The sequence below is a fragment of the Arachis hypogaea genome, chromosome 9 (assembly GCF_003086295.3).
Source record: "Arachis hypogaea cultivar Tifrunner chromosome 9, arahy.Tifrunner.gnm2.J5K5, whole genome shotgun sequence".
Lineage (NCBI taxonomy): Eukaryota > Viridiplantae > Streptophyta > Magnoliopsida > Fabales > Fabaceae > Arachis > Arachis hypogaea.
Window position 1 is genome coordinate 77,932,235 of NC_092044.1, and position 14,610 is coordinate 77,946,844.

General features: G+C 36.2%; 1 protein-coding gene across 4 annotated transcripts; it reads right to left on the minus strand.

Moving 5' to 3' along the window:
* Positions 1-1,082: 1,082 nt before the first annotated feature.
* Positions 1,083-4,663, minus strand: LOC112711078 (F-box/LRR-repeat protein 13). Of its 4 annotated transcripts, XR_011865844.1 has the most exons (5): positions 4,329-4,663; positions 3,349-4,065; positions 3,163-3,218; positions 1,608-1,754; positions 1,083-1,408 (listed from the first exon to the last, which is right to left on the minus strand). XR_011865844.1 is itself a non-coding variant. In XM_025763630.2 (4 exons), exons 2-3 carry the CDS (start codon positions 4,032-4,034, stop codon positions 3,170-3,172), a joined length of 735 nt encoding a protein of 244 aa, XP_025619415.1. In that variant the 5' UTR covers positions 4,035-4,065; positions 4,329-4,588; the 3' UTR covers positions 1,083-1,408; positions 3,163-3,169. The 4 variants fall into 4 exon arrangements, 3 of the variants coding, with proteins under 3 accessions (XP_025619415.1, XP_025619414.1, XP_072059137.1); XM_025763630.2 differs by lacking the exon at positions 1,608-1,754 and having other exon boundaries at positions 4,329-4,588; XM_025763629.2 differs by having other exon boundaries at positions 1,083-1,754; positions 4,329-4,492.
* Between the last annotated feature and the right edge of the window lie 9,947 nt (positions 4,664-14,610).

The window sequence follows — 14,610 nt, forward strand, 5'->3', positions numbered from 1 at the left end:
GGAGCAGAAATGGAAAATCCAAACTTCCCCCTTTATTAAGCGTCATTATAACAACTTGGAAAGCATAACGGACGAAAACTCACCATCGCGAAAGGTAACAGACAGAAGTGGAAACAGCCTTTCATCCCATTTGCTAACTCTAGATGTCTCGGATAATACGAGAAACTGAACTCGTAAGCCATAACAGAAACGTCGAAGCAGCCTACCAGAAAATCCAAGGACCTTTGAAAACGCAAGGCAATGTTCCACCTTCCTAGGCGAGGTCGGCAACCTCCCGACTCACAGAAAGATGAACTATGTCAGCGAAGAGATTAAGCAATCTTACCCTCCCGTTTCAGGAGCAACTGTTCCGGGCCTAGCTTCCGGAGACCCCAAAACGGTCCAACAACAAGGCTCCTAGGCCCAAAACCTTCTCTATGGTCCAAACTAATTGGTCATCACCAACCAACATTTAAAGTCAAATACATCTCTTATCTTAACAAATAAGATAAGATAAAATAACAAGACAAAACTATATAAAGGGAGCAAAATGCTCCCTTGGGTACATTACACACTCCTAATCCTCACTTATATCTCTTAGATCCATTTTAACTTGAGCGATAGAGTGTCTTTGCAGGTGTCATCCCCATTCTAAAAATCCGATCACATCATCAACGAGACCGGCAAGTCCTTGATCCTTCCCTCAATCCGTACTAACAAAGTCTCGTACAATAACTAATTTAATAGTTGATTCTTTTGTGCATATAATAGCTTTTTAAAGAAATGTTGCAAATGAATTGACTTGAAATTTAACTATTTAATAACTCCAACATTCAATCGAAATAATAAGAGTAACTTTAACAACGATTTTTTCACGATGAGTTGCTGTTGCCTCTTTCTTCCCTACAAAAATAATTCAGGGATTTTTACACTCAATCATGCTTAATAGTCATTATAAAATAGAATTTTTTTTTTTTTGCAAGTGTTTTCAATCATGCTATTTACAATAAATGACCAAGGACATTCCAATCATTAATCCCCTGTTGAATAAGACAAATAACCCGGATAAAATCAGAAATAAAAAAAAAAAAGAAAGAATTACATTTAGAACAAGCTCCTTGCAATTGCAAGCGAGCTATGTACATATCAAATAATGATATCCATGTAAATTATAAGGAACAACTATTTTATCTTAGTCAATTCCCTATTGTTAAGGAACAACTATGAACCGTTTTCTATTTCAACACTATTCTTTCATGAATTTCTTGTTTTAATATTACTACTCCTACAACTATGGTCATGGTCATAATATAATATCATACACCTAATCAACATAAATAAGCTACAGATTGATTGTATTGCTCCAGTTAATTGATTATGAGAAATTCTACTTCCTTCAATGAAAACGTTCTTCTATTACCTTCTACAACTGCAACATTTAACAAAACAAATTAGGAAGTGATAAATGAAAAGACCATGCAAATCAAGATTTACCTGTTTTGTACAACACATTCTTCATAATGTATCTAACAAGCCAAGCCAAAACAAGAAAGAGAGAAAGATCACAAGTTCACAACATGTATTTGGATATAAATGCATGTTGAAATAAGACTCATTTAGCAACTTACGTAATTAATATGTACCAGCATCTCACTATATTGCCAACTTCTAAATGTTCCATTGAAAAACATTTTACGAAACTCGTGCTTGTTTTTGTGTCAATCTTGTAGCAAGTTACTTCGTTTTTTCCATTATTTCAAAAGCTCTGAGCAGGTCTATCAAAACAAAATTTGTAGAAACATTATGTAATCCTTGTAGATTTCTGTAAGATCCTAGTACCTTTGCAGCTCAACTAAAAGATAAAACAGATAATAGAGTAGAAAAATAGAGAAGATGGAATAGAAGCAGATGGGCTGAACAATATTATTAAGATATCATTCTTGCCTCTGAAAATGTATTAGTGAATGTAGTAAGAAATATTCAGAGAAAGGGAAGATACAAAGAGCATAAGAGAGCCTATTACTCTCCTATGGATCCAGTCCAGCCTAATTTCCAATATGATTCTTATCTTTTATATACCAAAAATTCTATGTGCACACTATGTGTTGCTTTGCTCATTTTCAATGTATATTGTATTTCTATATGTATTCTATACGAGTAGCTGATTTGATGGCTGATTTTTGGTGTACGCATAACTTATATACAATACCACTACTTTGCCAAGCTGGCAGAGTTAGTTACAACAATGAAATCCCCTTACTTTCTATTTCCTTCCCCTAAACCATACAAGGTACGTTACAATTTCTCATGCAATGAGACTTCACAAAACTTGATAGTCAATATACTAATAGCGCTAGTAATGTCACTGCAATGTAAAGAAACTGCACTTTTAAGTTAGCAAAAAAGTCACAATCTATTCTCTCTTTAATTATCATGCAATTGACATCAGGTTAATTTATGAGCTAGCTAGCTATAATTTCATTGGATGTGCTTTGAAGAACAAAAGCATTGCAAGACAGAACTATAGAAGTATGTCAACAATTTGCAATAACATTTTTACATAAGCGGTTCAATACTCCACAAATAAGCATGCATGCTGAAAAGTTACCTTTAAGTACTCACTAGGGAAAAAGTCTCAAGTTATTGTTATATCAAAGATTTAATTAGTTCTCAGCATGTTCGTTTCAACTTTTCGAGCAAAAAAAATCAGTCTTCATCTCTTTCAAACAAACAACAAAGCCTTGTCCCACTAGGTGGGGTCGGCTACATAAATCAAACGACACTATTGAGTTCTGTCATGTATCATGTCTACAGTCTTCATCTCTTTCATCAAAAAAAAAAAAGCTATACAAGATAGCTTCTAAGAAAAACAAGTTTTAAGCTTTTGTAACTATATAGGAAAAGGTAAAGTTGTAAAATAACCTTTTTTCAAAACCAGATTTATGTTAATTTGACAACATTAATCTTAGAAGATATTTACAGCTCTACTCACATTACCCAACAGAATATTACCAATGCTTTCATTTATTGACAATGATACTACATGTAACATGATATGACTACTGAAATGCAACATAGACAATATCAGTGTCATGACTAACTAACTTTGTTCAAAATTTCCAAAATAATTTTAAGAATTGTAGGCCAAAAGGAACTCCATTAGAAACAAAAGGAGGAAATTACCTTTATGCTAGTGAGGAAGATTGAAGCTCAATAGCCATCCCTTTCTTCCCACGTAACTGTTGAAAAGGAGAACCATCCAAAGTAAATGATCTTAGATTAGGTGTAGACACTAAAATCTTGTACCGTTTATACTCCTTGATGGTCAAATTGGCAAGCTTAGCATTTGATATAACGAGAGTTCCTGACCTGTCTATGTCAGAATCAGGCGAGATCATCAGAAAATTGTTGATGGACAGGGTTTTTAACTTTACACATTTTGAGAAGGGTTCTGCTTGGCAATTCTCGTCTACAGAAATTGCAACACTTTCAAGGCGCAAACTCACCAACGACGGGAGTTCTAAAGGCTTTGATATTCTTGTTCTCCTCTTGAGATCATACGAAGAAACCGATAGGTCAAGCGATAACAAGGAGCTACAAGAGAACACAAAAGAAGGCAAACCAAGATTATATGGAACATAAATTTTCAGATGTTGTATATCTTTCGACACCACATATCTCATGAGATCGGTCAAGATATAGTTTTGCAAATAGCCATGGCGACTGAAGTCCAGGCTAATCAAGGGGTGATCGCCATCGCCGCGGCCATCACGGCACGACACAATACCGGAAATAAATTCAGAGAAAACACAATGATTCCTGAAGTCTGCAGTGTGTAATTTAATATTAGGCATGGATTTCCAAAGATTCTTCCACCTTGTTGACAAAATGCAAGTCTTAATGACGTCATGAATCATCATAAATGACATTATATGCAACAGAATTGAATCCGGCAAATCACTGATCCTATCTCCACCATCACCTTCACTCTCATTCTGATTCTGATTGTACCTTCCTATCTTTTTCCTACTTTGACTCCTTGTTATTATCCTCATTTTCACCAATTATTTTCAATAGCATTCAAAGCTACAACAAATTCAGACAAAATATGCAAAATTGTTAAAAATGTGCAAAATTCACTAAATTTAGTAGCGAAAACATAATTCAGTTCCCTTTAAGAGCTTGTTTCTACTTTTGCGTGGAAAACTAGAAATAGGTCTTAGTTGCACGTATAAAATTGATGCAACAAGAAAATCCAATGAAAGATTTTGATATACTAAAAGGGGAAAAAGTGCGAGTTCAATGGAACAGCAAGAAAGGGGAAAAGTAAGAGAGAAAGTGGAAATTACCTTCAGATCTTGTTCCCCTTTGAGAGTAGTGAGAAGCCCGAGTATGTGTTTGGGAATGGAAACGTGAAAAGATTTAATGATGGGGGTGGTGGTTGTATTGTAACTATGAAAAGGAAGGATTATTAATTTGGGTATGTGAATGTGAATGTGAATGTGAATGCGGTGAGGGGTGTCTAATGTTTGTTATGTTATTTAAGATATGTACTTTGTTAGGTAGTGGAGTAAGTGAGTGTGATGTCAGAGAGAGAGAAACCCTTGATAGAGGAGCGGAGTGATGGGCAAGATTTAAGTAGAGCCAACAGCCAAGAACCTTGTGTTCCATTCCGTGCGGTGCTAAGTGCTAACTGCCATGTGCTTGAGTTAAAAGGATCTTGATAATGATAGAATAGATCTTCTCCATTTTTTTTTTAATTATTTTATGGGGAATGTTACACATACAAGCAAAAAAAACCTACAAGTGTTACAAGTTGGCCCAGTCCAAGATAAAGACACGCGCACTCACTCCCTTTGAATGGAGCGTCAGTGCCACGCGCATAACTCAACCGTTACGCTTCGCAAAAGGCGCTCGTTATGGCGCACTCTTCCACTTCTCCTTCGAACAAAACACAAACCTTCAAACTTCGAGCAACATTCCAAACCGTAAAGATAGAACTCGTCGCAGAGATTAGCAGAAACCTTCAACAAAAGATAGAACTCTCGATCAACAATTTCAACAGAAAACGAAGAAATATTACTCAAGATACGTTACTATTTTACTCATCTTGTAGATTTTTCACATTTCAAAATCGAAGAACTAGGTTTTACTATTCTTCTACGTTCTTCTAGGTTTTACTGTTATTCTTGTTCTATCTCTCATTTTACTGTTTTTAATATTCTTCTTATTCTACGTTTTAATGTTCTTCTACGTTTTTCTAGGTTTTACTGTTCTTCTTAGTTATTCTACGCTTTACTGATTTTCTTGTTCTAGTTTATCTCATAACTGATTTTTAGGAGTATATTGCGTAATTTGTTGGGTGTATATGGCATAATTTGTTGGATGTAAATTTCTGAACTGATATAGTGTAATATAATCAAATGTTGCAACTATTCTAATATTTCTTGTCCTTGTAATATTGGTTGTTCTTGGGTGTATATTGCATAATTTAGTGGGTGTATATGGAGTAACTTGTTAGGTGTATATGGCATAAATTGTTGGGTGTATCTGATTCATATCTATGGGTGTATCTGACTGATATATATGGGTGTATCTGAATCATATCTATGGGTGTATCTTACTGTTATCAATGGGTGTATCTGACTCATATATATGGGTGTATCTTACTGATATCTTTAGGTGCATTTTTCATTTCAGAGAAAATGACAGCGAGAAACCAACCTGGAAGAAATGTAAGAACAAATATATGTCTTACATGAAATCAGTTTTATATAATAGAATTATATCTGACTATAATTTTATTTTTGTTTACAGCAAACAAAAGACCTTAAGTGTGCAACACATCTCTTAAGTGATAAATTCAGAAACATGAGTGAGGAAAAGAAAACAATTGTGAGGGATTTGGGATTCGGTGGCTTGATGCACATCCCACCACTAAGGGTGCATCACCAAGTGTTAAGGGAGCTGGCTAACAACTTCAAACTAGGGGAGAACAAACTGGAAACGGGATATGATTCTTTTAAAATAACACCAAGAAAAATAGGTGATGCGCTTGGCATCAATGCAACAGGTAACTCGCTAAAAACTATAGGTGTATATTAATTGATGCTTGGGTGTATTTAAGTTGATGCTTGGGTGTATTTGAACCGAATTTGATACTTTGTTGTTTTCCTTTTTGTAGGAGATCTATTTCCTCAGAAAGTCGATTATAAGAAACTTTTTGAGGATGACAAAGTAATTTTTAGAAGATTCCAGGGTAAGACCCTTAAAAGTCTTACAGATGAGATGATGGATATTGGCGTTGGTAATGAAGAGGAACGCCTAATGTTCAAGAGGATTTTCATCCTCTATATACATATGGCGTTCCTTTTACCAACGACAATAAACAAAATCTCGCCTGTGCACCTGGCCCCAATTTTTGAGATGGACAGCATAACGGAGCGAAACTGGGGGGGCATGTTTTAACCTTTATGGTCAAGGGCATAATCGACTACAAGGAGAAAAAGAAGAAGGCAATTGATGGCTGCCTCTTTGCCCTGATGATAATTTACTTTCATCTTTCTAAAAACAAGGGCAAGAAGAGGGCTGAAAGACCGCCAAAACCCTGGATTGCCAACTGGAGTAAGGAGCAGTTGGTCGAAAGAATGAGTGCAGAAACAGAGGAAATTTTGGTAAGTGAACGTAATATGTTGGGTGTATTTTATTTACCTGAATGCTGCTAACTAAAATATCTAATGTTTCAGGGGATTGTAAAGATGGCGGAAACAAGAGAGAAAATGAAAAAAATAGAGAAAAAAGAAAAAAACAAGAAATAAAAAAACAAAAAAAGGAAGGCGAGTTCAACATCGTCTTCGGAGACAGAAACAACTGACAGTGATAGTTCTACCTCTGAGTCTGAGACTCAAGAAGACTCAGAGGATTCACCAAGAAAACAACCAAGCAAAAAAGGAAAAAAGTAAGTACCATAATTGGGTGTAATTTCTTCGTCGACTTGTGTGTATTTTGTGGAACCATTTGGGTGTATTTTGTTTATCAAAATGGGTGTATGTTGTTTATTATGTTGGGTGTATATTTTCGATCCAGTTGGTTGTATCTTGTGCATTCATTTGGGTGTATTTTATATCTTTAGTATGTTCTAAATAATGATTGTTTGCCTTTCAGAATGGACTCCAAAAAAAGAAAGAAGAGTCAAGAGGATTCAGATTCTGATTCAGAATCTGAATCAAGTGATGAGTAATGTTCTGAAATTATTACTCCTTTCTTTTGGCCTCATTATAAAGATTTCGTGTATTAACTGAAGTATCTCTTATTAACTTATAGAAGCGAAGAATCATCACCGGTGGAGAAGCAAAAGAAAAAGAAAAAGACACAAAGAACACCAAAAAAGTAAGCACTTCTTTGGATAATATTCTGTGATAAAATTAATTTTTTATTTCTGATTCATACTTGTTTTTTCCACCCAAAACACAATCCAAAAAGAAAAAGGTTATTGTTGAGCATTCATCTCCTGAAGAAGATCAATACAATGATGGGTACAGTACCTCGTAAGCTATATTACCGTCTATCATTATAATTATTTTTGTTAACATCTTCTTTTATAAATGTAGTGAGAGATATAAATAGGAAGTGAAGATCTAGATGAATTATTAAGGGGAATCGATGAAAAATCTGCAGCAGAGGGGTATGTCTTGTTGGGGTGTATATTTCAGATTTTAGTGTGTTTTTTTGCTAATAATTGTTTCTTGTTTCACAGGCAGAACGAAACTGACCTGCGATCGACAGAAGGTCGCTATGTCTCCTCTGAAACGTAAGAAGCTTTATTTAATAAAATCTTGTTATCATGATTTGGGTGTATTTTGTTGATCAAGTTGGGTGTATGTTGTTTATTAAGCTGGGTGTATTTCGTTTGTTATGTTGGGTGTATATTATCCATTCTGTTGGTTGTAGCTTGTGCATTCATTTGGGTCTATTTTATACCTATATCATATTTTGTCTGAATAACATGAAATCTGTTTAGAATACCGGATGTGAACTTGGGAAGTGATGATCCTTCCTCTCAAGGATGCACAGAACAAAGTAGTGTAAACAAGCCAGCAGAGAGCATGTAATTTCTCTTTCAAAGAACCGTTACTTTTGTTCTTCTATTACCTTCTACTTCTAATTCTGTATATATTTTTTTTAGAAAAAAAAGCCCTTTATTATTTTATTCGAGAAAAAAAAGGGAGGAAAAAAAAGCAAAAACTGCAAGTATGTAAGTTCTCAAAAAACAAAGCCTGTCTTCTTTTTGAACTGTTCGGGTGTATTTATTGACTTTCTTTGGTTGTATTTTAGGTTGAGTCCAGTTCAACAGTCAGCCAGTAAGTCGGCTGATTCGAATATGATGGTTGTGAGGGAACAGACACCGTCGGAAGCACTTGCAATGTGAGTTTTTCAAGAATATTTCAACCTTATAACCTTATTATTTTTAAAGGCATTGTTAACCTTTCATTTTTCTTCTTGTTTAGAGTTCCGATTCAAGTTTTTGTGCCAGTGTCCCAAACAACCACTGTGCCAAAATTTGAAGAAACACCTGAGACAGATTTTGAACCAACCCCTCTGCTACAAAATTGAAAGAACTACAAAAACGTAAGAAATAGTATTATTTGTTTAGAGTTTAGGTGTATATTGGGTTACAGTTCGGGGGTATATATGCTAACAGTTTGGGTGTATATTGTTCCTGAATAGTTTTTTTTTTAAGCCATGATTAATTTGTGTGTAACTGTGCAGCACTCCTGAACCCCCCCAACAACTTCAAGAAAGCACACCCACGCTTCCCCCAACTCCAACTAAAATGTAAGTTAATCAGACTGAAATCAATCTTTGCTTATCATCCGTATATTCTTATTTTTGTAATACGTTATACATGATGACGCAGTTATCCAGCTGTAGAAGACGCTGCTGCCCTATTGATGATGGCACGGACAATACCGTATGCTCCTAGAACAGATCAGATGCCATCATTCAGCCTTGGCCTCACTGTTTCAAGCCAAGAAGAAGCATCAACGAAGGAGGGAGCATCAACGCAGGAGGCAAAAAGGGCAAAATCTCCAGAAACTGCAAATTTGCTAGAACAATTAGATAATTTGGTACAAAAATAGCAAGAAATGCAGCGAAAGAAGAAAGTAAAAGTCCACAAATTCAAAGGGAGACTGGGGGAGAAAGTTCTGGGAGGTTTGAAACTCCTGCGGGAATAAATCTGAATACGGATGATATGAAACAGAAGTGCTACATCTGGGGGACGCGAGTGAAGACATACGCAGATGGCCGAACTAACGAGTATGAAAACATGTGCACTCTGATGGTCCAAGATAAATACATTTTGACAAAAATGCACATTGCATCACTCTAGGCGGCAACTTTTATAGAAGCTGAGGTAATATTAGAATAACATTAATGTTTTTACACCAAAGTTTACTGCAATGTTTATTAATATAAATTGATTTTAGCATATATTTCTAGATTGTATCTGCCATGTGCCTCATCCTCAACCAGACAAATGATAAAAGGTTTCAAGAACAAGTATACTGTCTCCCCCCCGATATTGTGGTAAGTGTTACTTCTACGAATTTTGGGTGTATTTTCTGTATTCATTTGGGTATATTTTTTAAGTTCAGTTGGGTGTAAGTTGTGTAGTCATTTGGGTGTATTTATAGTATTCACTTGGGTGTATTTTCAGTATTTCATTTGTTGTTTCACAATTATTGCAGAACATGGCCATTTCGAAGCACCCAAATGGGGAATTCTTATCACCTAAAACCAATAAAGAATTCAGGGTGGAAGACTACCCAAGTTTTATTCCCTTTATAGATGCAAAAAAATTAACTTCGCATCCATATGTAAGTTTTCATTTGTAAAATTTGTTAGTACCGTTCTTTACTTATATGCCAAATAAAATAACACACTGTTGAAATATGGCAATCCTTCAGATTTTTGCACCTGTTTGCCACGCGGACCATTGGTGGTTATGGGTGATTGATACAAGAAAGCGGAGATTTCATATACTTGACCTGCTACACAAGAAAGCTCCAAGCGATCAGAGAAAGCAGTTTAATAAATTCACTGTAAGTTGGCTCTGTGTTCTCCTTTGGGTGTATTTTGTGGTACCATTTGGGTGTATTTTGTTAATCAAGTTGGGTGTATGTTGTTTATTCAGTTGCTTGTATCTTGTGCATTAATTTGGGTGTATTTTATATCTTTAGTATGTTCTAAATAATCATTGTTTGCATTCATTTGGGTGTATTTCATTCGGGTGTATTACTGATTTGTTTTGGTATTTAAGGGATATGTAATTTCAAGAATGAGAGCATATGTTGGCGGGGAACCTCTGAAGAAAGGCGAGAAGGAGAAGGAAATTAAAGCATCATACGTTAAGATATCAGGCCAAAAATCAACGTATAAATTTGTGACTATGAGCATTAAACTTTCCAAAATGAGATTTGTAATTTATTTTCTTCATTTTCAGATATGACTACGCTATCTACGTTATGAAGTGGCTTGAGTTAATTGAGCCGGAAAACATTAAAAAAGAGAAGTATGAATGAGATAATTGGAAATAGGTAACTGTCTTTAAAACTATATAACTCTGTATTACTTTACTGAATTAATATTGCTGTTTAAACAGAATATACTTTTTAATTGTAGGACGAGGTGGACCACTATAGAGTAGAGTATGCTTCGCGGATACTATTCAATGAAATGAGTAAAGAGAGAGATGAAGCAATTAGAGCGAGTAATGCAATAAGACTGTCGAAGCCATCCTCCGTATTATTGAGTCCGTTTTGTCAGATAAATTCTACTGATATAGAAAATGTGTAATCCAACTGCTAGCTAGTTTGTAAATTGAACAGATGCTGTAAAAAATTGCCATTTATAAACAACTTCTATTCAGTGAAATTTTTTTCCATAGTTAAACTATATGTGTTGTTAAACTGTCTGTGTTGTATTCAAAAGCTGTATTACAGGTGGTTAAATATGAAGGAAAACATCAAGGCAAATCTAAACACAGATTATAAATTTTACACCCAACGGGAGTTTAATATACACCCAAGATTGCTTAAAATATACACCCAAACTGTCTGTGCTGTTAAACTGTCTGTGCTGTATTCAAAATTTATGAATTACAGGTACTAAAATATGAAGAAAAACATCAAATCAAATATACACCTATAACCTGCGATTTTTTAAACCCAAATAAAGTTTAATATACACCCTGAAATCTATCCCCCCCATGATGCTTTGAGACTAAAACCCTGAACCCTAAACACTTAAAATGTAAAATGTGAATTCACAAAAATACACCCAAGAGAAACAGTGTTTTTACACCCATATTCTGTAAAACTATACACCCAAAGAGTTATCCCCTGCTGCTGGTACCGTAAACTGATAATTCATAACATGTCCTTGATATTGGCTGGAATTTGAATGCAACACTGATGCAGCATCAAACAAGTTTATCTGAATATAACACTCACTTATTAGCTAAACTATTAACGAGAAAAATAAACTCAATCACCACAAATTTAAAGAACATTACTTTTACCTCGCTTAAAACTTTTGTTTTCTTCTTCTTTGTGGCATTTGCAATCTGTTTGTCCAACTTTGAACCTAGCCTATTTTTTGGACGTCCTCTTGTTCGGATCCTTGGTGGGCTTTGAAGCTCGTTAACGGATTCCAAGTTAGCGTCTTCATGGGATAAAGAAGATGTCCCATTCCTTTTGGCTTTTAATGATTCCATCTCAGCCATGATGTTATCGTACGCACGGTGCAGAATTGCACTCAGCTCCTCCAATTCGGATGCAAATTCGCAAATATTTTGCGAACGAAAAACCAATTGGTCAAACCTCTTGCTTCTTGGCTCCATCAGTGGCTCGTCGTGGCTGTTCTTGATGTGTGTGTGTCGCCTCTTTACCTTCTTGCTCCATCGTTCCAGTATATATCTAGGTGACACTTGGCTTGTTCAAAGCTTAACACGCTTAGTGCGTGACGACACAGTATCCCTCTCGACTCGAATAATAAGCATTGGCATTTTACCTCGGCTGCAACTGAGTCGTAAGTAACCACAAACTTATTGAATATTGAGCTGAAAACTTGTTCTCCGACTTCGTATACTGAATAGCCTAGAGCGGAATTCGTTAATCTGGTGATGCAATTCGCCTTTCCTCTGAATTACGCTTGGACTTCCTTAAACTTTTGATGAGTGTACACATCTTGAAACTGAGATTCAATGGAGGATTTGGTTGCACACGGTATGACCGTATGAAAATCTGCAGCATCTGATTCTCTCTCTGCTTGCACCCTGCTTCCGAGGCAATTATCGTATTGTTTGACCAACTAAATAAGTGAGCTGTTCCAGGTGATAAACTTGTTAAAAAATGAATGCATGCTCTCGCTCCTTTGTGTGCTTCTCATCCCTGCCCAGAAGTGGTGATCTAGATAGATAGGAACCCATATATGACGGTCTTCATACAGATCTGCAGAATACACCCAAACAAAGACTATAAATACACCCGAAAAAACATGCAATTTACACCTTTGCTGCAGATTTTAAACAAACATTACCTGAAAGCCACTTGTTCTCCACAAGACCAAAATTCAGCAGAAAATCATTCCAATTCCTATCGAATGAGTCATTGCTATAAGAGTTAAAAATAACTTGCCTCATTTCTTGTTCAATATCTGCATGTCCCTTGTACCTGTTTAATTTGCTTGGAATCTTCTTCATGATATGCCAAATACATTGATGAGCGGATAATTTGTACGCTTTTTGGCATTGTTTTTAGTATGTTTTTAGTATGTTTTAGTTAGTTTTTAGTATATTTCTATTAGTTTTTAGTTAAAATTCACTTTTCTGGACTTTACTATGAGTTTGTGTGTTTTCCTGTGATTTCAGGTATTTTCTGGCTGAAATTGAGGGACTTGAGCAAAAATCTGATTCAGAGGTTGAAAATGATTGCAGATGCTGTTGGATTCTGACCTCCCTACACTCGAAGTGGATTTTCTAGAGCTACAGAAGCCCAATTGGCGCGCTCTCAATGGAGTTGGAAAGTAGACATCCTGGGATTTTCAGCAATATATAATAGTTCATACTTTGCCCGAGATTTGATGGCCCAAACTGGCGTTCCAAATCAGCTCAAAACTGCCCGGCGTTAAACGCCGGAACTGGCACAAGAATGGGAGTTAAATGCCCAAACTGGCACAAACGCTGGCGTTTAACTCCAAGAGAAGTCTCTACACGAAAATGCTTCAATGCTCAGCCCAAACACACACCAAATGGGTCCGAAAGTGGATTTTTATGTAATTTACTCATTTTTGTAAACCCTAGGCTACTAGTTCTCTACAAATAGGACCTTTTACTATTGTATTTTCATCTTTTGATCACTTTAGATCTTAGATCAGATCTTGGTTCTTCTGGTTCCCTCTCTGGGGACGAAGCCAATGATCACTACTATCACTTATGTATTTTCAACGGTGGAGTTTCTACACACCATAGATTAAGGTGTGGAGCTCTGCTGTACCTCGAGTATTAATGCAATTACTATTGTTCTTCTATTCAATTCAGCTTATTCTTGTTCTAAGATATTTATTTGCACCCAAGAACATGATGAATGTGATGATTATGTGACACTCATCATCATTCTCACTTATGAACGAGTGCTTGACAACCACTTCTGTTCTACAAGCAAACAAGGCTTGATTGTTTATCTCTTGGATTCCTTGAAAGGAATCTTCGTGGTATAAGCTAGAATTGATGGCGGCATTCAAGAGAATCCGGAAGGTCTAAACCTTGTCTATGGTATTCTGAGTAGGATTCAATGATTGAATGACTGTGACGAGCTTCAAACTCGCGATTGTGGGGCATTAGTGACAGACGCAAAAGAATCACTGGATTCTATTCCGACATGATCGAGTACCGACAGCTGAATAGCCGTGCCGTGATAGGGTGCGTTGAACATTTTCACTGAGAGGATGGGAGGTAGCCACTGACAACAGTGAAACCCTACATACAGCTTGCCATGGAAAGGTGTAAAAAGGATTGGATGAAGACAGTAGGAAAGCAGAGAGACGGAAGGGACAAAGCATCTCCATTCGCTTATCTGAAATTCTCACCAATGAATTACATAAGTATCTCTATCTTTATCTTTATGTTTTATTCATACATCATCCATAACCATTTGAGTTTTCCTGACTAAGATTTACAAGGTGACCATAGCTTGCTTCATACCAACAATCTCCGTGGGATCGACCCTTACTCGCGTAAGGTTTATTACTTGGACGACCCAGTGCACTTGCTGGTTAGTTGTGCGAAGTTGTGATAAAAGAGTTGGGATTACAATTGTGCGTACCATGTTGATGGCGCCATTGATGATCACAATTTTGTGCACCATGTTTTTGGCGCCGTTGCCGGGGATTGTTTGAGTTTGGACAACTGACGGTTCATCTTGTTGCTTAGATTAGGTATTTTTCAGAATTTTTAAGAATGAATTCTAGTGTTTCAAGGTGATTTTCTTATCATCACCAAAGCTGATTGATCTTCATCAATTTAGCTCTTGAATGCAATGTCCTGCTGAAGCTTGGCTAGCCATGTCTAAT